At 45.8% G+C, this 24,307-nt stretch overlaps 1 protein-coding gene across 2 annotated transcripts in view; it reads right to left on the bottom strand.

Annotated features, from left to right (window-relative positions):
• Positions 1-883: 883 nt before the first annotated feature.
• LOC110531422 (uncharacterized) overlaps positions 884-24,307 on the bottom strand; it is a 105,130-nt gene continuing 81,706 nt past the window's right edge. For both annotated transcript variants that reach the window (XM_036987301.2, XM_090183507.1), the window contains exons 39-48: positions 17,895-18,028; positions 17,601-17,673; positions 17,197-17,268; positions 16,937-17,065; positions 16,666-16,764; positions 14,583-14,795; positions 13,479-13,656; positions 5,876-5,990; positions 5,484-5,656; positions 884-5,286 (exon numbers count right to left, since the gene is read on the bottom strand). In XM_036987301.2, coding sequence (XP_036843196.2) covers positions 5,205-5,286; positions 5,484-5,656; positions 5,876-5,990; positions 13,479-13,656; positions 14,583-14,795; positions 16,666-16,764; positions 16,937-17,065; positions 17,197-17,268; positions 17,601-17,673; positions 17,895-18,028 — 1,268 coding nt within the window. In that variant the 3' untranslated portion in view covers positions 884-5,204. The remainder of the gene's footprint in view (positions 5,287-5,483; positions 5,657-5,875; positions 5,991-13,478; positions 13,657-14,582; positions 14,796-16,665; positions 16,765-16,936; positions 17,066-17,196; positions 17,269-17,600; positions 17,674-17,894; positions 18,029-24,307) is intronic.

The raw sequence follows: 24,307 nt of genomic DNA on the forward strand, positions 1-24,307 counted from the left end.
TAAAGACCTATTGTGAGAAACAGACAGGTAGCTTTAACATTACCTGAGGACAATAGTAATAGGATTATAGTAAATAACTATATCAGGAATCAAAACAGACTGCAGTGTGCTTTAATGATCTATTTGTGTTTTATTGGTTTTGTTTATTAAGGGCTATTTAGGTATATGTAAGCTAATTTAGATTAATTCATTAGCTGTTTAAATGTTATTTAGGGACTGACGTTGATCCACTGTTCCCTACCACCTTCATCTTTCTCCTTCAAGTGATGGCTTTGAGATATTACAGTTTCTCCCATAGCAATGTGGTGTACCGCTCACCGTACAGAATGGTGTGAATTACAACATTGATTTACAGACAGTAATTCTACTCCATTCTATGATATGCTATCATCTCTCTAGTGACTGTCTAGCACAGTCAATGTCTCCTTGAATCTTGGCAGTGCAGGATTAAAGTGTATTGTGTGAGCTGCAGGCATGTTGATAAGACATTGCACAGAAGCACATTAGTCAACGTACTGCTAGCAGCAATGGAGGCTCCTCAAAGGAGGAAGGCGAGGACCATCCTCATAAGTGAATTTAATAAAAATAGAATAGTGAAACATTACAAAAGTTGAAGGAGAAACAAGAGAGAGAGAGCTAGCTATATTTCGTAGCATTTTTTGTTCTACTTTCACTTAAAGATGCACTGTGTATAAATTGCTCTGCCACTTCCTTATTGCTTATTGTAATAGAAATAAGGCCATGCTCATGAAAAACTAAAATCATCCTCCCTAATCTTTAACGGCACTTCCAAGACAGTGTGCACTTCCAAAATAGTGTGCACTTCCAAAATAGTGTGCACTTTCAAGATAGGGGGGAAATATTTGCACACAAAACGACGGACTTGGGTTGATTTTTCAGTCTTGAAAGTTTATAACAACTTCTGAATAATATAACATGAAATAAACAAAAACAACAATAGATTTCTGAAATTAATATAATTTTTTCACACCCCAGAAGTACATTACAATAATAATGAAAAAGTAGCTTGGAAAAACGTCACAGGAAGAATCATCCCATACAGCTCTCCTCATTGGCTGAAGAATAGAAAAAGAAAGATTAGACCAAATTCTATTAAATTATATTCTTGCAGTACATAACAATACGCAACATACTACCGGCAGTTCATAGTGGGACAACGTAGACCAGAGTAAAGATGTGAATTAATCGGTGGTGTAAAATACTTCATTAAAAATACTTTAAAGTACTACTTATAAAGTCTTTTTTTTGGTATCTGTACTTTACAATTATATTTTACAAATATATTTTTGACAACTTTTACTCGACTACATTCCTAAAGAAAATCATGTATTTTTTACTCCATATATTTTCCCTAATGCCCAAAAGTACTCCTTACATTTCGACAGGAATATGGTCCAATTCACGCCCTTCAAGAAAACATCCCTGGTCATCCCTACTGCCTCTGATCTGGCAGACTCACTAAACAGAGAACATCCCTGGTCATCCCTACTGCCTCTGATCTGGCAGACTCACTAAACAGAGAACATCCCTGGTCATCCCTACTGCCTCTGATCTGGCAGACTCACTAAACACACATGCTTAGTTTGTAAATGATATCTGAGCGATGGAGTGTGCCCCTGGGTACCCGTAAAAAAAAATACAAAAAAGAGAATTGTGCCGTCTGGTTTACGTAATATAAGGAATTTGAAATGATTTATTTAAAACCAAATACTTTTAGACTATTACTCAAGTAGTATTTTATTGAGTGACTATCACTTTTACTTGAGTCATTTTCTATTAAGGTGTGGAGTGGATTTAATTATCAACCTATTATTGCATTCAACGATAAGATTACTAGTAAAAATCTAATACAAAAGCTTGAGTGATTGGCATTATCATACACAGTACATCATCGTAGGATAGGGTCTTTGATTGGTTGACCGGGAAACACTTTTGTTGTCAGGAGGAGGACAACAGTCAACAGTTTTGTGAAATGGGAAAAAAATGACGACCTTTTGGAGATAAAATAAATGAATGATGATAAAATCTCACGCCCGTATCTAAATAAAGTTGATATAATTATACTTTTTTTCTATATATATATATATATATAAAATACTGTTTCATTTATTGATGCCATACTTTGTACAATATTTGTGAGTGAATGAGTGCATTAATGAATCCATGAATCAATGCAATGAGTGAAGCAGAGTGAACAAACAAAAATAACCCAGAAATTCGTAATATAGCTAAATACCTATTTCATGTCTTACATAATATACACATTGAATGACTTACATGAAGAGAAATAAGGCCAGTAGTTAACGGGCTGGGAGAGACACAGCAGTGTTAGTTAATAGCACCAAGGATAATTATGATTTTTTATTTTTTTTATAAAAAAGAACAATGGAAAGATTCATAAAAAAAAAAAAATGTAAGCCTAGAAAATAATCAGTCTGGCTAAGAAAGCTCATCAGTGCATCTGTTCTCTTTGATGTTCTGAGGTCAAAGTGCCGATTTGGTAACAACAAAACAAAAAATACTAAAAACAAACAAAATAAAGCACATCTGTCTAAAAACAAAATGATGTACCTCGTCTGTGCCAATAAACCAAAAATCCACATGTATTATTTTGGTAACATTTCATTTTAATGGGTCCTTATTACAGTGTAATCACATATGTAATTACACTGTATCAAATATTGTAGTTAATTGTAATAACTAACTTATAGTTACACTGTGATAACAATATGTAACTGGTGGTAATTGTTGTTACACACAGGGCTGTAACAACAAATGGTTGTTTCCATGCTTGTTATAGATGTTACAGTTTCCGAAAGTATCCCAACGCACCATATTTCAGCCTGCACAAACCACGTGATAAGTGTTAGCCAATTAAAAACCGACCACTACATTGACACAACTCTGCAAAAAAAGGTCTGGAGTCTGATACCCAGGTCCAACGGCAATAAAGGGTTCCCAAATGGTTCACATCAAAAACATTGTTTACATTATTTAATGGTGCATTTGACAATTGGTCAATTACTTTAACCCTCAATTAAACATTTTTAGACACACAAACAGTTGTGGTCATTCGTGCCAAAGCCTATTAAGCTTGGTTGAATAGGGGTTTATAAATGCACTTAAAATGGTCATAAGACAAACTCTTATTCCATCATGTAACTTTGCAAGGGTTTTGCTGTTGAGGAACATTCTCACTTTTAGATGGGATGCATTGGTGCAATTATACTTTTTTTTGCAGGAATTAAAGCATCATGTCAAAATCTTCCCATTTGTGCAACATGCTCGAAATAATGACCTCGAACGTGCCCGCGTGTTGACGCTGACATCATGTAACAGCGTGCAAAAAACAGGGTCGAGAAGGTCATTGTGCAAAAATCCAGACATGAAAGATTTACGTGAAAAAAAGTCAAAAACATCAACACAGGAGAGAGAAAGTACGTTTTCCATGCAATTTGTTCTACCCTTTTTGGATACATGAATTCTATGGTAAGCATGGTAACAAGCATGGTAACAAGCATGGTAACAAGCATGGTAAGCATGGTAACAAGCATGGTAACAAGCACGGTAACAAGCACGGTAACAAGCATGGTAACAAGCATGGTAACAAGCATGGTAAGCATGGTAACAAGCATGGTAACAAGCATGGTAACAAGCATGGTAACAAGCATGGTAACAAGCATGGTAACAAGCATGGTAAGCATGGTAACAAGCATGGTAACAAGCATGGTAAGCATGGTAACAAGCATGGTAACAAGCACGGTAACAAGCACGGTAACAAGCACGGTAACAAGCACGGTAACAAGCATGGTAACAAGCATGGTAACAAGCATGGTAAGCATGGTAACAAGCATGGTAACAAGCATGGTAACAAGCATGGTAACAAGCACGGTAACAAGCACGGTAACAAGCACGGTAACAAGCATGGTAAGCATGGTAACAAGCATGGTAACAAGCATGGTAACAAGCATGGTAACAAGCATGGTAACAAGCATGGTAACAAGCATGGTAACAAGCATGGTAAGCATGGTAACAAGCATGGTAACAAGCACGGTAACAAGCACGGTAACAAGCACGGTAACAAGCATGGTAAGCATGGTAACAAGCATGGTAACAAGCATGGTAACAAGCATGGTAACAAGCATGGTAACAAGCATGGTAAGCATGGTAACAAGCATGGTAAGCATGGTAACAAGCATGGTAAGCATGGTAACAAGCATGGTAAGCATGGTAACAAGCATGGTAACAAGCATGGTAACAAGCATGGTAACAAGCATGGTAAGCATGGTAGCAAGCACGGTAAGCACGGTAACAAGCACGGTAAGCACGGTAACAAGCACGGTAACAAGCATGGTAACAAGCACGGTAACAAGCATGGTAACAAGCACGGTAACAAGCATGGTAACAAGCATGGTAAGCATGGTAACAAGCATGGTAAGCATGGTAACAAGCATGGTAAGCACGGTAACAAGCATGGTAAGCATGGTAACAAGCATGGTAAGCATGGTAACAAGCATGGTAACAAGCATGGTAAGCACGGTAACAAGCATGGTAACAAGCATGGTAACAAGCATGGTAACAAGCATGGTAACAAGCATGGTAACAAGCATGGTAACAAGCATGGTAAGCATGGTAACAAGCATGGTAAGCATGGTAACAAGCATGGTAACAAGCATTTGTTGTTACACCCCTGTAATTACAGACTGAAATTATCACCAGTTACATGTTGTTATTACAGTGTAACTATGAGTTATTACAATGAAATACAATATTTGATACAGCGCAATTACACATTTAATTACACTGTAATAAGGACCCCTTAAAATGAAGCGTTACCATTATTGATAACACTTTATATATATATATATATTCTCTGCGAAATACAGAAAAAAATCCAACAAAATGCACTTTTGTCACACATTCACCATGGCACCTTTTGTGGATTTTGTGTGTTTCTTTTTGACGTACTTGAGGTAAGTAAAAAGAATAAAAGATTAAATAAATTCATTTTTTCTTTTCTTGCTGTGTTGCACAGTAGCACCAATGAAGTTGCTGTTTCCGGAAGACAATGCACCATTGGAGTTCCACCTTGTTCTCACGGAGACGTCAACATCACCCCCACTCCGCCCACCTGCCGCCATTGTCGTTGTCGGTCGTCCCCGGCAACGGTTGCCACCGCGCTGTTACGTCCTCTTCATACAGACCACACAGCGGCTAATGCGCGTCGATAGGTTACCTGCCTTCAGCGTCTCTGACTGTGGCTTCCTGTTATGGGTCAGGGGTTAGAGGTCAGGGGTTGGCATCACTGTATGATCACTGGGATCTTTACATCGTATATGAAAATAACCAATCTGTTTAGCTAGCACTTCCAGTTATAGCTAGAGTGCACTATATAGGGAATCTATGTCTTGTACCTAAACATTTCCTGTTTGGAAAATCATTGGTCGATTGATTAATGGTACCTGAACATTTCTGATTGGTCGACAGTGGCCAGCCAGAAGCTGTATGTGTTGCCATAGTAGTTGCAGGTCCCTCGGCCGTGACACTCGATGAAGGGAGAGCTCCGGAACTCCTCGAGACAGGAGCCAGGAGAGGCCAGAGCCTGACCAGAGCCCTCAGCACCTGCACTGGTGTGCTGTTAGAGAGGGAGGTGGAGGGAGAGAGAGAAGAGAAGAAGAAGAGTGAAATAAAGAGGAAGTTGTGTGTGGATATAGTGGGCTTTGAATATGTGTTGTTAACACATTTAAAACGTAAAACTTGATTAATGTGTTCTTTGGCAAGGGTTGGTTGGCATGTGTGTGTGTCTGAGTGAGTGAGTGAGTGAGTGAGTGTGTGTGTGAGTGTCTGTGTGTACCATCATGAAGGAGAATCCGATCCATAGTGGTTCCCAGTAGCTGGGGCAGGTGGGGATCTGAATGGTTTGACTGTGTACAGCGATCACCATGGCAGGGGCCTCGCACACTGCACACCTAATGACACACACAGAGGAGGTAAACACACGCTGCACACCTAATAACACACACAGAGGAGTTAAACACACACTGCACACCTAATAACACACACAGAGGAGTTAAACACACACTGCACACCTAATAACACACACAGAGGAGTTAAACACACACTGAACACCTAATAACACACACAGAGGAGTTAAACACACACTGCACACCTAATAACACACACAGAGGAGTTAAACACACACTGCACACCTAATAACACACACAGAGGAGTTAAACACACGCTTTTAACATCTAGTCTCATATATTTTAACGCTCACACTGCCTTTACTTTTGAATCAAAGTTTGCCAGATTCTTTGACACACTCTTTTGCCAGCTCACTTCACCTATTTGATGGTCTGAGTCCCGTTCCAGCCGTTATTATGAGCCGACCTCCCCTCAGCAGCCTCCACTGACATACTTACATTTTGGAAACTAATATTCAGGGAGGGGTTGGAAATAAAAATAATTTTTCAATCATTTAGTTCTGAACAGAATCATTATTTTTTATTCAGTTCCACTGTTCCAACCAGCAAATTACAGTTTTGATCCGATCCAAACCAAAAAAAAGGCTGGTTTTATACTGTACCTTTCGGTTATTTTTTAAACCTCTGAAATATATATATATTTTTTACATTTAGCGTGACATTAAATGACTTCACCAATCCGTGTGGACAGAGCAGCTTGCTGTGGAGCGGGTAAGTGATTTCATCTGTAGGAAAGTTGTTAAGAGCCAAGTTGTATTGTGCTGTAACGGCCTGGGTTCATAATAATGGAACAGGGCGCAAGATGCAAATGACATTTAGAGGGGGAGGTGCGAGCGAGAGAGGATGGAGGAAGCTTGTCTTGAAGCACTCTGCATCTTGTTTGGGGAATGCATTATCTGAATTAGGTCCACAGAATTACACCTACGGAGGAGCGGCTTTTATGGAGGAACTTTGAATGTCTTTGAACTTCTGTGTTGGTTTAACTTTGGACCAGAGAAAATGTTAGCTAGCTATCTAACAAACTTGTGTGTGCAAAGCAGCACTAAAATGAAAAACACGTCTTACGTTTTGTAGTAAATAAATACAACGTGAAACGTGATAACTATACTATCCTTAACTAGTATTGAAAAAGTAAATCCATTCTTCTCTAATTAAACATCTCTCCCTAATTTCTGAATTACGCTTGTAACATTGTCAGTTGGCTACAGTAACCTATGCTTCTGAGGGGGAGGGGCTACAGTAACCTATGCTTCTGAGGGGGAGGGGCTACAGTAACCTATGCTCCGGAGGGGGAGGGGCTACAGTAATCTATGCCTCAGAGGGGGAGGGGCTACAGTAACCTATGCTTCTGAGGGGAGGGGCTACAGTCATCTATGCTTCCGAGGGGGAGGGGCTACAGTAATATATGCTTCCGAGGGGGAGGGGCTACAGTAACCTATGCTTCTGAGGGGAGGGGCTACAGTAATATATGCTTCCGAGGGGAAGGGGCCACAGTAACCTATGCTTCTGAGGGGAGGGGCTACAGTAACCTATACTTCTGAGGGGGAGGGGCTACAGTAACCTATGCTTCTGAGGGGAGGGGCTACAGTAACCTATACTTCTGAGGGGAGGGGCTACAGTAACCTATGCTTTAGAGGGGAGGGGCTACAGTAATCTATGCTTCTGAGGGGAGGGGCTACAATAATCTATACTTCTGAGGGGGAGGGGCAGGTAGCCTACAGGTATTGTACACCCACTGGGAAAGACTTCCAACTGGCAGGCTGACACTGGAATAACTTTCTGAGTGACAGAGTGAGGGCTCTGCATAGGTGCATTGTTGAGATTTTTGTGGGACTGGAAAAAAATGCCCGGAACGTAAAATAACATTATTAACTTGTTCCCATGTTTTAAAATAACGGTTCTGTTCCAGAACAGTATATATAAGTTTCGTTTTGGGTTCGGGTTCTGTTGCTCAAATAATCATGTTATTTTACGGTTTTCAGGTTCTGTTCCCTGAACCCTTGAAAACATTGAATTTAGTTAAAAGATTAGACATAATCATTGTAATCAGAAGATAATATTGACATTTTACATCAATATTACATGTAAATATTATTGGTAACAGATTAAATAGCAGAAGAATAACTGCAGATGAAATAATGCTGTAGGCCTATTGTCAGTGGTCTAATGTCAGTAGTCTAGTGTGAGGGGTTATGTCAGTGGTCTAGTGTGAGTGGTTATAACAGTAGTCTAGTGTGAGGGGTTGTGTCAGTAGTCTAGTGTGAGGGGTTGTGTCAGCAGTCTAGTGTGAGGGGTTATGTCAGTGGTCTAGTGTGAGTGGTTATAACACTAGTCTAGTGTGAGGGGTTGTGTCAGTAGTCTAGTGTGAGGGGTTGTGTCAGTGGTCTAGTGTGAGTGGTTATAACAGTAGTCTAGTGTGAGGGGTTGTGTCAGTAGTCTAGTGTGAGGGGTTATGTCAGTAGTCTAGTGTGAGGGGTTATGTCAGTAGTCTAGTGTGAGGGGTTGTGTCAGTAGTCTAGTGTGAGGGGTTATAGCAGTAGTCTAGTGTGAGGGGTTATGTCAGTAGTCTAGTGTGAGGGGTTATAGCAGTAGTCTAGTGTGAGGGGTTGTGTCAGTAGTCTAGTGTGAGGGGTTGTGTTAGTAGTCTAGTGTGAGGGGTTGTGTCAGTAGTCTAGTGTGAGGGGTTGTGTCAGTAGTCTAGTGTGAGGAGTTATGTCAGTAGTCTAGTGTGAGGGGTTGTGTCAGTAGTCTAGTGTGAGGGGTTGTGTCAGCAGTCTAGTGTGAGGGGTTGTGTCAGTAGTCTAGTGTGAGGGGTTTTATCAGTAGTCTAGTGTGAGGGGTTGTGTCAGTAGTCTAGTGTGAGGGGTTGTGTCAGTAGTCTAGTGTGAGGGGTTGTGTCAGTAGTCTAGTGTGAGGGGTTGTGTCAGTAGTCTAGTGTGAGGGGTTGTGTCAGTAGTCTAGTGTGAGGGGTTGTGTCAGCAGTCTAGTGTGAGGGGTTATGTCAGTAGTCTAGTGTGAGGGGTTATAACAGTAGTCTAGTGTGAGGGGTTGTGTCAGTAGTCTAGTGTGAGGGGTTATGTCAGTAGTCTAGTGTGAGGGGTTGTGTCAGTAGTCTAGTGTGAGGGCTTGTGTCAGTAGTCTAGTGTGAGGGGTTATGTCAGTAGTCTAGTGTGAGGGGTTATGTCAGTAGTCTAGTGTGAGGGGTTGTGTCAGTAGTCTAGTGTGAGGGGTTGTGTCAGTGGTCTAGTGTGAGTGGTTATAACAGTAGTCTAGTGTGAGGGGTTGTGTCAGTAGTCTAGTGTGAGGGGTTATGTCAGTAGTCTAGTGTGAGGGGTTATGTCAGTAGTCTAGTGTGAGGGGTTGTGTCAGTAGTCTAGTGTGAGGGGTTATAGCAGTAGTCTAGTGTGAGGGGTTATGTCAGTAGTCTAGTGTGAGGGGTTATAGCAGTAGTCTAGTGTGAGGGGTTGTGTCAGTAGTCTAGTGTGAGGGGTTGTGTTAGTAGTCTAGTGTGAGGGGTTGTGTCAGTAGTCTAGTGTGAGGGGTTGTGTCAGTAGTCTAGTGTGAGGAGTTATGTCAGTAGTCTAGTGTGAGGGGTTGTGTCAGTAGTCTAGTGTGAGGGGTTGTGTCAGCAGTCTAGTGTGAGGGGTTGTGTCAGTAGTCTAGTGTGAGGGGTTTTATCAGTAGTCTAGTGTGAGGGGTTGTGTCAGTAGTCTAGTGTGAGGGGTTGTGTCAGTAGTCTAGTGTGAGGGGTTATGTCAGTAGTCTAGTGTGAGGGGTTGTGTCAGTAGTCTAGTGTGAGGGGTTGTGTCAGTAGTCTAGTGTGAGGGGTTGTGTCAGTAGTCTAGTGTGAGGGGTTGTGTCAGCAGTCTAGTGTGAGGGGTTATGTCAGTAGTCTAGTGTGAGGGGTTATAACAGTAGTCTAGTGTGAGGGGTTGTGTCAGTAGTCTAGTGTGAGGGGTTATGTCAGTAGTCTAGTGTGAGGGGTTGTGTCAGTAGTCTAGTGTGAGGGCTTGTGTCAGTAGTCTAGTGTGAGGGGTTATGTCAGTAGTCTAGTGTGAGGGGTTATGTCAGTAGTCTAGTGTGAGGGGTTGTGTCAGTAGTCTAGTGTGAGGGGTTGTGTCAGTAGTCTAGTGTGAGGAGTTATGTCAGTAGTCTAGTGTGAGGGGTTGTGTCAGTAGTCTAGTGTGAGGGGTTGTGTCAGCAGTCTAGTGTGAGGGGTTGTGTCAGTAGTCTAGTGTGAGGGGTTTTATCAGTAGTCTAGTGTGAGGGGTTGTGTCAGTAGTCTAGTGTGAGGGGTTGTGTCAGTAGTCTAGTGTGAGGGGTTATATCAGTAGTCTAGTGTGAGGGGTTGTGTCAGTAGTCTAGTGTGAGGGGTTGTGTCAGTAGTCTAGTGTGAGGGGTTGTGTCAGTAGTCTAGTGTGAGGGGTTGTGTCAGCAGTCTAGTGTGAGGGGTTATGTCAGTAGTCTAGTGTGAGGGGTTATAACAGTAGTCTAGTGTGAGGGGTTGTGTCAGTAGTCTAGTGTGAGGGGTTATGTCAGTAGTCTAGTGTGAGGGGTTGTGTCAGTAGTCTAGTGTGAGGGCTTGTGTCAGTAGTCTAGTGTGAGGGGTTATGTCAGTAGTCTAGTGTGAGGGGTTATGTCAGTAGTCTAGTGTGAGGGGTTGTGTCAGTAGTCTAGTGTGAGGGGTTGTGTCAGTGGTCTAGTGTGAGTGGTTATAACAGTAGTCTAGTGTGAGGGGTTGTGTCAGTAGTCTAGTGTGAGGGGTTATGTCAGTAGTCTAGTGTGAGGGGTTATGTCAGTAGTCTAGTGTGAGGGGTTGTGTCAGTAGTCTAGTGTGAGGGGTTATAGCAGTAGTCTAGTGTGAGGGGTTATGTCAGTAGTCTAGTGTGAGGGGTTATAGCAGTAGTCTAGTGTGAGGGGTTGTGTCAGTAGTCTAGTGTGAGGGGTTGTGTTAGTAGTCTAGTGTGAGGGGTTGTGTCAGTAGTCTAGTGTGAGGGGTTGTGTCAGTAGTCTAGTGTGAGGAGTTATGTCAGTAGTCTAGTGTGAGGGGTTGTGTCAGTAGTCTAGTGTGAGGGGTTGTGTCAGCAGTCTAGTGTGAGGGGTTGTGTCAGTAGTCTAGTGTGAGGGGTTTTATCAGTAGTCTAGTGTGAGGGGTTGTGTCAGTAGTCTAGTGTGAGGGGTTGTGTCAGTAGTCTAGTGTGAGGGGTTGTGTCAGTAGTCTAGTGTGAGGGGTTGTGTCAGTAGTCTAGTGTGAGGGGTTGTGTCAGTAGTCTAGTGTGAGGGGTTGTGTCAGCAGTCTAGTGTGAGGGGTTATGTCAGTAGTCTAGTGTGAGGGGTTATAACAGTAGTCTAGTGTGAGGGGTTGTGTCAGTAGTCTAGTGTGAGGGGTTATGTCAGTAGTCTAGTGTGAGGGGTTATGTCAGTAGTCTAGTGTGAGGGGTTGTGTCAGTAGTCTAGTGTGAGGGGTTGTGTCAGTAGTCTAGTGTGAGGGGTTGTGTCAGTAGTCTAGTGTGAGGGGTTGTGTCAGCAGTCTAGTGTGAGGGGTTATGTCAGTAGTCTAGTGTGAGGGGTTATAACAGTAGTCTAGTGTGAGGGGTTGTGTCAGTAGTCTAGTGTGAGGGGTTATGTCAGTAGTCTAGTGTGAGGGGTTGTGTCAGTAGTCTAGTGTGAGGGCTTGTGTCAGTAGTCTAGTGTGAGGGGTTATGTCAGTAGTCTAGTGTGAGGGGTTATGTCAGTAGTCTAGTGTGAGGGGTTATGTCAGTAGTCTAGTGTGAGGGGTTGTGTCAGTAGTCTAGTGTGAGGGGTTATATCAGTAGTCTAGTGTGAGGGGTTGTGTCAGTGGTCTAGTGTGAGGGGTTGTGTCAGTAGTCTAGTGTGAGTGGTTATAACAGTAGTCTAGTGTGAGGGGTTATGTCAGTAGTCTAGTGTGAGGGGTTGTGTCAGTAGTCTAGTGTGAGTGGTTATAACAGTAGTCTAGTGTGAGGGGTTATGTCAGTAGTCTAGTGTGAGGGGTTGTGTCAGTAGTCTAGTGTGAGGGGTTGTGTCAGTAGTCTAGTGTGAGGGGTTGTGTCAGTAGTCTAGTGTGAGGGGTTATGTCAGTAGTCTAGTGTGAGGGGTTATAGCAGTAGTCTAGTGTGAGGGGTTATGTCAATAGTCTAGTGTGAGGGGTTATAGCAGTAGTCTAGTGTGAGGGGTTATGTCAGTAGTCTAGTGTGAGGGGTTATATCAGTAGTCTAGTGTGAGGGGTTATAGCAGTAGTCTAGTGTGAGGGGTTATAGCAGTAGTCTAGTGTGAGGGGTTAAAGCAGTAGTCTAGTGTGAGGGGTTATGTCAGTAGTCTAGTGTGAGGGGTTATGTCAGTAGTCTAGTGTGAGGGGTTATGTCAGGGGAAACAGTGTTGCGGTAGTCTAGTGTGTGGTGCAGGAATAATGACAAGCGAACCTGGGGAGCTTTGTTTTCACATTGCCCTAATCAAGCGAACCGATCTCAGACCTCCTCTCGAGATTGTCTCAGCTTCAGGGGTTCTTTTGAGGGTCTGAATTCACTTGGAGTGTTTACCCTGCACTAAAAAAATGCACTGAGTTCACAAAAAAATGTCTCAATTGGACCAAGTGTGAAAACACCCTTAGATGTTATCAAATCATAGTCCTCTATTGTATCTTCTCCCTCCCTCCCTCCCTCCCTCCCTCCCTCCCTCCCTCCCTCCCTCCCTCCCTCCCTCTCTATCCTTCCATCCTTCTCTCCCTCCCTTCCTTTCTTCCTCCCGCCCATCCCTTCCTCCTTTCCTCCCGCCCATCCCTCCCTCCCTCCCTCCCTCCCTCCCTCCCTCCCTCCCTCCCTCCCTCCCTCCCTCCCTCCCTCCCTCCCTCCCTCTCTATCCTTCCATCCTTCTCTCCCTCCCTTCCTTCCTTCCTCCCGCCCATCCCTTCCTCCTTTCCTCCCGCCCATCCCTCCCTCCCTCCCTCCCTCCCTCCCTCCCTCCCTCCCTCCCTCCCTCCCTCCCTCCCTCCCTCCCTCCCTCCCTCCCTCTCCATCCTTCCCTCCCTCCCTTCCTCCCGCCCATCCCTCCCTCCCTGCCTCCCTCTCCATCCCTCCCTCCCTTCCTCCCGCCCATCCCTCCCTCCCTGCCTCCCTCTCCATCCCTCCCTCCCTCCCTCCCTCCCTCCCTCCCTCCCTCCCTCCCTCCCTCCCTCCCTCCCTCCCTCCCTCCCTCCCTCCCTCTCCATCCTTCCCTCCCTCCCTTCCTCCCTCCCTCCCTCCCTCCCTCCCTGCCTCCCTCTCCATCCCTCCCTCCCTCCCTCTCTCCCTCCCTCCCTCCCTCCCTCCCTCCCTCCCTCTCCCTCCCTCCCTGCCTCCCCCTCCCTCCCTCCCTCCCTCCCTCCCTCCCTCCCTCTCCCTCCCTCCCTCCCTCCCTCCCTCCCTCCCTCCCTCCCTCTCCCTCCCTCCCTCCCTCCCTCCCTCCCTCCCTCCCTACCTGCTGATGAAAGGTTTGATGCCTTCTCCGGTGATGGGGGCCATACTCATGGGCATGGGCATGGGTGTAGACAGCCAATAGGAGTAGTCGTTACGGGAGGCGAAGTTACACACGTTGTTGATGTTACAGAACATGAATGGCATGGTGCTGAACCGACGCAGGCAACTACCAGCAGTACCTGACAAATGAGACGAGAGAGGGAGTGAGGAGAGGATAGAGGGAGCGGAGGAAAGGGAACAGAAGAAAACAGGAAATAATAAGTGAAGAGAAGATTTGAGGTTAATACTGTGAGTTGCTTCTCTCACAACAAAAACCATCTGTGTTCATGAATGTCATCGTGTATCTCCAGTCTCCATTCTTACCCAGGTCATGTCTGTGCGCCCTCTCATTACTCTCTCTGTGTGTGTGTGTGTGTGTGTGTGTGTGTGTCTTACCTAGGTCCTGTCCGTGTGCCCTCTCATTACTCTCTCTCTGTGTGTGTGTGTGTGTCTTACCTAGGTCTTGTCTGTACACCCTCTCATTACTCTCTCTCTCTCTCTGTGTGTGTGTGTGTGTGTGTGTGTGTGTGTGTGTGTGTGTGTGTGTGTGTGTGTGTGTGTGTGTGTGTGTCTTACCTAGGTCATGTCCGTGTGCCCTCTCATTACTCTCTGTGTGTGTGTGTGTGTGTGTGTCTTACCTAGGTCCTGTCCGTGTGCCTTCTCATTACTCTGTGTGTGTGTGTGTGTCTGTGTGTGTCTTACCTAGGTCCTGTCCGTGTGCCCTCTCATTACTCTCTCTCTGTGTGTGTGTGTGTGTGTGTGTGTGTGTGTGTGTGTGTGTGTGTGTGTGTGTTACCTAGGTCCTGTCCGTGTGCCCTCTCATTACTCTCTCTCTCTCTCTGTGTGTGTGTGTGTCTTACCTAGGTCCTGTCCGTGTGCCCTCTCATTACTCTGTGTGTGTGTGTGTGTGTGTGTGTGTGTGTGTGTGTGTGTGTGTGTGTGTGAGTGTGTGTGTGTGTGTGTGTGTCTTACCTAGGTCCTGTCCGTGTGCCCTCTCATTACTCTCTCTCTCTGTGTGTGTGTGTGTGTGTGTGTGTGTGTCTGTGTGTGTGTGTGTGTGTCTTACCTAGGTCCTGTCCGTGTGCCCTCTCGTTGCCCTGTACGTAGAGCAGAGAGAACCCGTCGTAGATGAGGCTGGTCCCTTCGGGGCAGTTAGGGACATATTCAGCCTGGCTGTGTCTCGAGATCAGGAAGCCATGGGTCACAGAGGCTGAGCCGGGGTTACCTGGGGGGCCCTGCTGACCATCTGAACCAGTGGGACCTGGGTACCCACGCTGACCTGAGAACAGGGGATAGAATGGACATTAAACAACTCAATACACTTAATGAACAATACTATAGTTTACTTGATTTTAGTTTATTTGACACTTCTTGAGCTGTGTATTGGAGAGTAGGAGCCTAGGAGAGATATAGGAGACAAAGGGGACAATAATAATAACATGACATTAATATGAATATTATTGATATTAATATGAATCCATTTTAATAAATTGTTCCAGCATGGAGTATCAGTTGGCCAAACTATTTCTGGTTTGCTCTGGCAAACCTGGGTCAAAACGTGAAAAAACTTCTCAAATAGTTGGTTCAGTTTGGTCGGTACAGTGGACCCTGTGGAATAGTCCCAAAAATGGAAAACTTCAAGTTAAATCAAAATGTACCTCAACGTATTTGATCAAGGTTTGTCTGATGACTCAACCTTGTCTACACCGTCCAGTCATTGACACAGAGAACAAGGAACATTAAGAACTCAATGAACAGAAGGCTACTATAACGAAGTTGACTTGATGGGAGTTTATTTACACTTCTAGAGCTATGTATTGTAATGACTATTATTTTGTCACTATGGCCTATTTATTGCACACCTTATCTGCACACACTGTATATATATATATATATATTTTTTTTTTAAATTCCTTTTTCCCTAATTGGTATCCAATTAGTAGTAGTTACTGTCTTCTCTCATCGCTGCAACTCCTATACGGACTCGGGAGAGGCGAAGGTCAAGAGCCATGCGTCCTCCGAAACACAACCCAACCAAGCCGCACTGCTTCTTGACAGAACGCACATTCACCATCGGGTTCTTGGTCACTTCCCTGACCAAGGCCATTCTCGCCCGATTGCTCAGTTTGGCTGGGCGGCCAGCTCTAGGAAGAGTCTTGGTGGTTCCAAACTTCTTCCATTTAAGAATGATGGAGGCCACTGTGTTATTGGGGACCTTCAATGCTGCAGACATTTTTTGGTAACCTTCCCCAGATCTGTGCCTCAACACAATCTTGTCTCGGCGCTCTACGGACAATTCATTCGAACTCATGGCTTGGTTTTTGCTCTGACATGCACTGTCAACTGTGGGACCTTATACAGACAGATGTGTGACTTTCCAAATCATGTCGGGGCGGCAAGTAGCCAAGTGGTTAGAGTGTTGAACTACTAACCGGAAGGTTACAAGAGCGAATCCCTGAGCTGACAAGGTAAAAATCTGTCGTTCTGCCCCTGAACAACATAATAAGAATTTGTTCTAAACTGACTTGCCTAGTAAAATAAATGTCCAATCAATTGAATATACCACAGGTGGACTCCAATCAAGTTGTAGAAACATCTCAAGGATGATCAATGGAAACAGGATGCACCTGAGTTCAATTTAGAGTCTCATAGCAAAGGGTCTGAATACTTACATAAATAAGATATTTCTGTTTGATTTTTTAACTTGCAAACATTTCTAAAAACATGTTTTCGCTTTGTCATTATGGGGTATTGTGTGTAGATTGCAAAAAAAATTATATATATTTAATCCATTTTAGAAAAGGCTGTAACGCAACAAAATATGAAAAAAGTCAAGGGGTCTGAATATTTACAGGCACTGTACATGACTGACATTCACAATGGAAGGTTAGGTCTGTGTAACATAGAATATGTACTCCAGATTTTAAACATTATTCGTAGGCTAGATGGAAGGTTAGGTCTGGGCGGCAAGTAGCCTAGCGGTTCAAGTCACTGCGCTGACTAGGTGAAAAATCTGTTTCTGTGCCCTTGAGCAAGGCTAAGGACCTGAGCAAGATGGAAGGTTAAGTCTGTGTAACATAGAGTATGTAGTTCAGGAGGTTTGAACCATTATTAGTGTTCTATGGACCTGAGCCAGATTGCAATCTTACCTGGCTGTCCGGCGGGTCCAGAGTCTCCCTTGCGGCCGAAGGCTCCACTGAATCCTGGGGGTCCTTCAGGACCGGGGTCCCCTGGTTGACCGGGCTGACCTGAAACAGACCAGAGGACTCAGTGAGTGGTCTCCATTTGAGGGGAAAACTAGCTTCCTCCAGTAACTAGCTAACTGCAGCTTTAAGCCTTCTCTGGCAAAAACGAAGCCGACTGTAACTTTATAAATTAAGTCCTGTGTCAAACAGACACTGGGTGTGACAGTCCAATGACCTGAGCGTCCCTCCTGTCCGGGGGGTCCTTGGGAGCCACGGTTGCCTGGCAGACCTGAAGGGCCAGGGGGGCCACGTTCTCCCTTCAGCATGATGGGGGTCGCAGCGACACCTGGGTCGCCTTGGATTCCTGGAGTTAACAAAGACGGGGGTCAGAGTGTATGTGTGTATGTGTGTGTGTGTGATCGCTAACAGACACCCACTGCTTTCAGCCATTCATCTTTCTGGTGTTTCTCCTTTAGGGTGCAACACTAGACTCACCAGCAGGACCAGGATCTCCAGGATCTCCAGGCAGACCGGATGATCCAGGGCTTCCAGATTCTCCCTTTAGTCCTGGAGTGGAAAAAGAGAGGGAGGAGAGAGGGAAAAGGAGGAGAGAGGGAGGAGAGAAGGAGAGGGAAGGAGTGAAGAGAGATGGAGGAGAGAGGGAGAGGGAGGAGAGAGGGAGAGGGGAGGAGAGAGGGAGAGGGAAGGAGTGGAGAGAGAGGGAGAGGGGAGGAGAGAGGGAGACGGGAGGAGAGAGGGAGAGGGAAGGAGTGTAGAGAGAGGGAGGAGAGAGAAAGGAGAGAAGGAGAGGGAAGGAGTGGAGAGAGTCAACGCCAGTGTTGATAATGTCAATGTTGTTGCTAATGTAAACGTATGTAATAATGCTGTTACTCGTTTACCTGGGAATCCGGGAACGCCGGGAAGTCCAATGTCTCCCTTCAGCCCGCTGCCACCAGGAGGGCCAGGAATACCCTGGTCACGTGATAGGGGAGAGGTCATGGGTCATGTAACATCACAATCCCAGATGGAATTCTAATTTACTTCACACAATCCCAAACCAACCCATAGCCCCTTTCCCTGGGTTAGGATCTATATTTGAGAGGAGAGGATCAATGAAAGCATTTTGGTCCATGATTGAAATGGAATTGATCCTGCTATCAATATCTATGGATCTAAGTTGTTTGGTTCCTTACTGGGAATCCGGGCGATCCCAATTCTCCCTTCGCTCCCGGGAAACCAGGGGATCCGGAAGATCCAGGGACTCCCTTCTCACCTTTGGTCCCTCCGCTGCCCCCAAGGCCACGAGGACCCTCGGGGCCAGGAGGACCTTCACACACAGAGGTCAGAGGTCAGAGATAACAAACAACTCAACCTGACATTATAACAAAAAACAATATTAGTAACCATAGAGTTCAAACTAGATCTATCTGATCCATCTCTATGGTTACTGTAGAACACTATCTGATCCATCTCTATGGTTACTGTTAAACACTATCTGATCCATCTCTATGGTTACTGTTAAACACTATCTGATCCATCTCTATGGTTACTGTAGAACACTATTTGATTCATCTCTATGGTTACTGTAGAACACTATCTGATCCATCTCTATGGTTACTGTAGAACACTATCTGATCCATCTCTATGGTTACTGTAGAACACTATCCGATCCATCTCTATGGTTACTGTAGAACACTATCCGATCCATCTCTATGGTTACTGCAGAACACTATCTGATCCATCTCTATGGTTACTGTAGAACACTATCTGATCCATCTCTATGGTTACTGTAGAACACTATCTGATCCATCTCTATGGTTACTGTATAACACTATCTGATCCATCTCTATGGTTACTGTTAAACACTATCTGATCCATCTCTATGGTTACTGTACTAACCTGTTGTTATACAGTTGGTTTTATGAAACTCACCCATTCAAATTTCACTGTAGCTGTATTACCTACTATACATACAACCATTTAAAAATACAGTATGAATCAGAGGACGCTATTGGGAGGAGCTATAGGAAGACGGGCTCATTGTAATTGCTGGAATGGAATGAATGTAACGGAGTCAAATAAGAGGATTCCATATGTTTGATACCGTTCCATTCATATCATCCCAGCCATTACAATGAGCCCGTCCTCCTATAGCTCCTCCCACCATCATCTTCTGGTGTGAATACAGTACAAAGGGGGAGGCGGGGGAGGGGGGGGGGGGGGGGGTAAGTGTGTGTTCAAGTGTGTTTTGTTTATTTTGGGGTGTATTCTTGTGTGTGTACAGTTTATGTGTAGCCCACAGTCCTTTGTTAGGCTACACAACCCATCCTGAAAAATTAAGAGTGGTTAGCAAATCAGCAACGCGGTAAACGAGTGCCAGTCTGTTTGTGCTATCATTCCAACAATGCAATGGAGTTGACAAGAGCACAAACGGATCAGGGACCAGGGCTAACAAAATGTCCGCTATTCAATATGAACACAGATCAGTATTATCACAACAGAACAACAGTGGTCATCATCATCAAACACCATGGAGTCTAACCTGGAGGACCTAAGTATCCCAGAATTCCCTGTATCGCAGAGCCGGGCGGCAGAATGTGCAGGGGTAAAACAAGAGTTAGCATAGACACAGGATGACTAACATCCGACACAGCCAGATCTCAAGGCAAACCAAGTAACTGTTTTAAGAAATCAGATCTTATGCAGCTTATTTTCAATATCGTTATTTCATTTAAATGAATACCTGCTTGGGGTTTGTCTGTGTACATGTATGTTGAAACGGAAGTATTTGTAATAGTTTGAAAGGGAAAGCTAAATAGTGTCAGTTCTTAAAGTATTTTGTGATAATGGAGAAAATGCTAACATCTCTATATTGTCTTACACGACATAATGCTAAATTCATGTTGATCAACTACTTCATCAACAAATGAGTCAATTCCAAGTTTAACACAATTACTGTATTTAGTGTTAGAAGTTTATGTGTTAATAACTAACATATGATTCATTCAAATTATCATCAGAAACAGTGGTTGCTAAAAAAGGTGTGGATTATTTCTAAACACGGTTTGTTTTTATAAAATCTCAGTCTGTTACCACATTTAAAGACAAAACACATGAAAACATTCTATCAAAAGGTCCTTTTAGTTAAGGTTCTCTGACCAGCGTGACTCAGAGTCTGAGATTAGCAGGAGTAAAAAAAAGCATGATCAGAAATTAAGGGAAGAAAGTCATTTATCGAATCAAAATCAAGAGATCCAAGATCATTTGGCAACACTTTGACTGCACTGTGTGTTCTAAAGTTCTAGATTTGTTTTCCAGAACAGGGTCACAGTGAGATGAAATCTTTATGTATCTTTATGTATCTTTATGTATCTTTATGTACATATTCTTTATCCCCTTACACTTGTGTCTATAAGGTAGTAGTTTTGGAATTGTTAGCTAGATTACTTGTTGGTTATTACTGCATTGTCGGAACTAGAAGCACAAGCATTTCGCTACACTCACATTAACATCTGTTAACCATGTGTATGTGTGACAAATAAAATTTGATTTTTATTTGAGTTCTAAATGTTGTTCTAGGTCAGGAGAACATGCAGTACGACAGAAGCCTGGGTACATGAACTCTGACTTGAGGGACCTGGTCACTGACACGCATGTCATCAGAGGGGGTGGGGCCACACCACAGGGGGTGGAGTCAAGCCACAGGAAACAGGAAGTACATCCCATCGCGCTCAACACTATATGGGGATGACGCTAGTCACACACCGAGCTGGGCTAGTAGTACTGGGCTCAATAATGCTTGATATAATATTATTAATGTGAAGAAAATACAGGTACCTAAACAATGGAAAATGAGGGAAAATGAGGGATACAAAGTATATTGAAAGCAGGTGCTTCCACACAGGTGTGATCCCTGAGCTATTTAAACAATTAACATCCCATCATGCTTAGCGTCATGTATAAAAATGCTGGGCAGGCTATTCGTTTGGCTACCATGGCTATGCCCCCATAGGATGGTCAATACCGCCATCCACAGGACACGACCGGTCATTGAATGGTTTGATGAGCCTGAACAACGATGTAAACCATATGAAATGGCCGTCACAGTCATCAGATCTCAACACTTCTGAGAGAGTTTGGAGCGGCGTCTGAGACAGCGTTTTCCACCACAGGTCAAACAAAACACCAAGTGATGGAATTTGTTACATCTCTCCGATTGAGCTCCAGACACTTGTAGAATCGAGGCCAAATTGCAGAGAAGCTGTTCTGGCTTGTGGTGTCTGTGGTGTGGTGTGGTTAGGTGTGGTGGCTGTGGTGTGGTGTGGTGTGGTTAAGTGTGGTGGCTGTGGTGTGGTGTGGTGTGGTGGCTGTGGTGTGGTGTGGTGTGGTGTGGTGTGGTGTGGTGGTGTGGTGTGGTGGTATGGTGTGGTGTGGTGTGGTGGCTGTGGTGTGGTTAGGTGTGGTGGCTGTGGTGTGGTGTGGTGGCTGTGGTGTGGTGTGGTGTGGTGGCTGTGGTGTGGTGTGGTGGCTGTGGTGTGGTGTAGTGTGGTGTGGTGTGGTGGCTGTGGTGTGGTGTGGTGTGGTGTGGTGGCTGTGGTGTGGTGGCTGTGGTGTGGTGGCTGTGGTGTGGTGTGGTGTGGTGGTGTGGTGTGGTGGTATGGTGTGGTGGTATGGTGTGGTGTGGTGGCTGTGGTGTGGTGTAGTGTGGTGTGGTGGCTGTGGTGTGGTGTGGTGGCTGTGGTGTGGTGTGGTGTGGTGGCTGTGGTGTGGTGTGGTGGCTGTGGTGTGGTGTAGTGTGGTGTGGTGGCTGTGGTGTGGTGTGGTGGTATGGTGTGGTGTGGTGTGGTGGCTGTGGTGTGGTGGCTGTGGTGTGGTGTGGTGTGGTGTGGTGGTGTGGTGTGGTGGTATGGTGTGGTGGTATGGTGTGGTGTGGTGGCTGTGGTGTGGTGTAGTGTGGTGTGGTGGCTGTGGTGTGGTGTGGTGGCTGTGGTGTGGTGTGGTGTGGTGGCTGTGGTGTGGTGTGGTGGCTGTGGTGTGGTGTAGTGTGGTGTGGTGGCTGTGGTGTGGTGTGGTGGTATGGTGTGGTGTGGTGTGGTGTGGTGGCTGTGGTGTGGTTGGTGTGGTGTGGTGTGGTTGGTGTGGCTGTGGTGTGGTGTGGTGTGGTGGCTGTGGTTGGTGTGGTGTGGTGTGGTGGCTGTGGTGTGGTGTGATGTGGTGGTGTGGTGGTGTGGTGTGGTGGTGTGGTGGTGTGGTGTGGTGTGGTGGTGTGGTGTGGTGTGGTGGCCCAACGCCCTATTAAGACACTTCATGTTGGTGTTTCCTTTATTTTGGCAGTTACCTGTATGTGTAACTAGATCTCTAATATAAGATACTTTTGGGAGGTATTTTCTAGTACAGCTATAGGTGGTAAGGAGATGGTGATTTGAGGAAATCGAATAGGATGCTATAGACACCTGAAACTCAACTCTGGACCTGGAAGCCAGATCCACTTTGTGTTTTCATTGTTCCCCTCTAATCAGGGACTGATTTAGACCTGGGACACCAAGGTGGGTGCAATTAATGACCAGGTAGAACAGAAAACCAGCAGGCTCCGGACCTCGTAGGGTCAGAGTTGAATACCGCTGGCATAAAGGATTATAGACCTATAGAAGTCCCCTTTTAGTCACACTGATGAAACCAAGATTGAACTCTTTGGCCTGAATGTCAAGCATCACGTCTGCAGGAAACCTGGCACCATCCCTACGGTGGTGTGGTGGCTGTGGTGTGGTGTGGTGTGGTGTGGTGGTGTGGTGTGGTGGTATGGTGTGGTGTGGTGTGGTGGCTGTGGTGTGGTGTGGTTAGGTGTGGTGGCTGTGGTGTGGTGTGGTGGCTGTGGTGTGGTGTGGTGGCTGTGGTGTGGTGTGGTGGCTGTGGTGTGGTGTAGTGTGGTGTGGTGTGGTGGCTGTGGTGTGGTGTGGTGTGGTGTGGTGGCTGTGGTGTGGTGGCTGTGGTGTGGTGTGGTGTGGTGGTGTGGTGTGGTGGTATGGTGTGGTGTGGTGGCTGTGGTGTGGTGTAGTGTGGTGTGGTGGCTGTGGTGTGGTGTGGTGGCTGTGGTGTGGTGTGGTGTGGTGGCTGTGGTGTGGTGTGGTGGCTGTGGTGTGGTGTAGTGTGGTGTGGTGGCTGTGGTGTGGTGTGGTGGTATGGTGTGGTGTGGTGTGGTGTGGTGGCTGTGGTGTGGTGTGGTGTGGTTGGTGTTGTGTGGTGTGGTGTGGTTGGTGTGGCTGTGGTGTGGTGTGGTGGCTGTGGTTGGTGTGGTGTGGTGTGGTGGCTGTGGTGTGGTGTGATGTGGTGGTGTGGTGGTGTGGTGTGGTGGTGTGGTGTGGTGTGGTGGTGTGGTGGTGTGGTGGTGTGGTGTGGTGTGGTGGTGTGGTGTGGTGTGGTGGTGTGGTGGCCCAACGCCCTATTAAGACACTTCATGTTGGTGTTTCCTTTATTTTGGCAGTTACCTGTATGTGTAACTAGATCTCTAATATAAGATACTTTTGGGAGGTATTTTCTAGTACAGCTATAGGTGGTAAGGAGATGGTGATTTGAGGAAATCGAATAGGATGCTATAGACACCTGAAACTCAACTCTGGACCTGGAAGCCAGATCCACTTTGTGTTTTCATTGTTCCCCTCTAATCAGGGACTGATTTAGACCTGGGACACCAAGGTGGGTGCAATTAATGACCAGGTAGAACAGAAAACCAGCAGGCTCCGGACCTCGTAGGGTCAGAGTTGAATACCGCTGGCATAAAGGATTATAGACCTATAGAAGTCCCCTTTTAGTCACACTGATGAAACCAAGATTGAACTCTTTGGCCTGAATGTCAAGCATCACGTCTGCAGGAAACCTGGCACCATCCCTACGGTGGTGTGGTGGCTGTGGTGTGGTGTGGTGTGGTGTGGTGGTGTGGTGTGGTGGTATGGTGTGGTGTGGTGTGGTGGCTGTGGTGTGGTGTGGTTAGGTGTGGTGGCTGTGGTGTGGTGTGGTGGCTGTGGTGTGGTGTGGTGGCTGTGGTGTGGTGTGGTGTCTGTGGTGTGGTGTGGTGGCTGTGGTGTGGTGTGGTGTGGTGTGGTGTGGTGTGGTGGCTGTGGTGTGGTGGCTGTGGTGTGGTGGGTGTGGTGTGGTGGTGTGGTGTGGTGGTGTGGTGTGGTGGTATGGTGTGGTGTGGTGGCTGTGGTGTGGTGTAGTGTGGTGTGGTGGCTGTGGTGTGGTGTGGTGGCTGTGGTGTGGTGTGGTGTGGTGGCTGTGGTGTGGTGTGGTGGCTGTGGTGTGGTGTAGTGTGGTGTGGTGGCTGTGGTGTGGTGTGGTGGTATGGTGTGGTGTGGTGTGGTGGCTGTGGTGTGGTGTGGTGTGGTTGGTGTTGTGTGGTGTGGTGTGGTTGGTGTGGCTGTGGTGTGGTGTGGTGGCTGTGGTTGGTGTGGTGTGGTGTGGTGGCTGTGGTGTGGTGTGATGTGGTGGTGTGGTGGTGTGGTGTGGTGGTGTGGTGGTGTGGTGTGGTGTGGTGGTGTGGTGTGGTGTGGTGGCCCAACGCCCTATTAAGACACTTCATGTTGGTGTTTCCTTTATTTTGGCAGTTACC

This window comes from Oncorhynchus mykiss, chromosome 9, assembly GCF_057628025.1.
Source record: "Oncorhynchus mykiss isolate SJ-2025 chromosome 9, ASM5762802v1, whole genome shotgun sequence".
Lineage (NCBI taxonomy): Eukaryota > Metazoa > Chordata > Actinopteri > Salmoniformes > Salmonidae > Oncorhynchus > Oncorhynchus mykiss.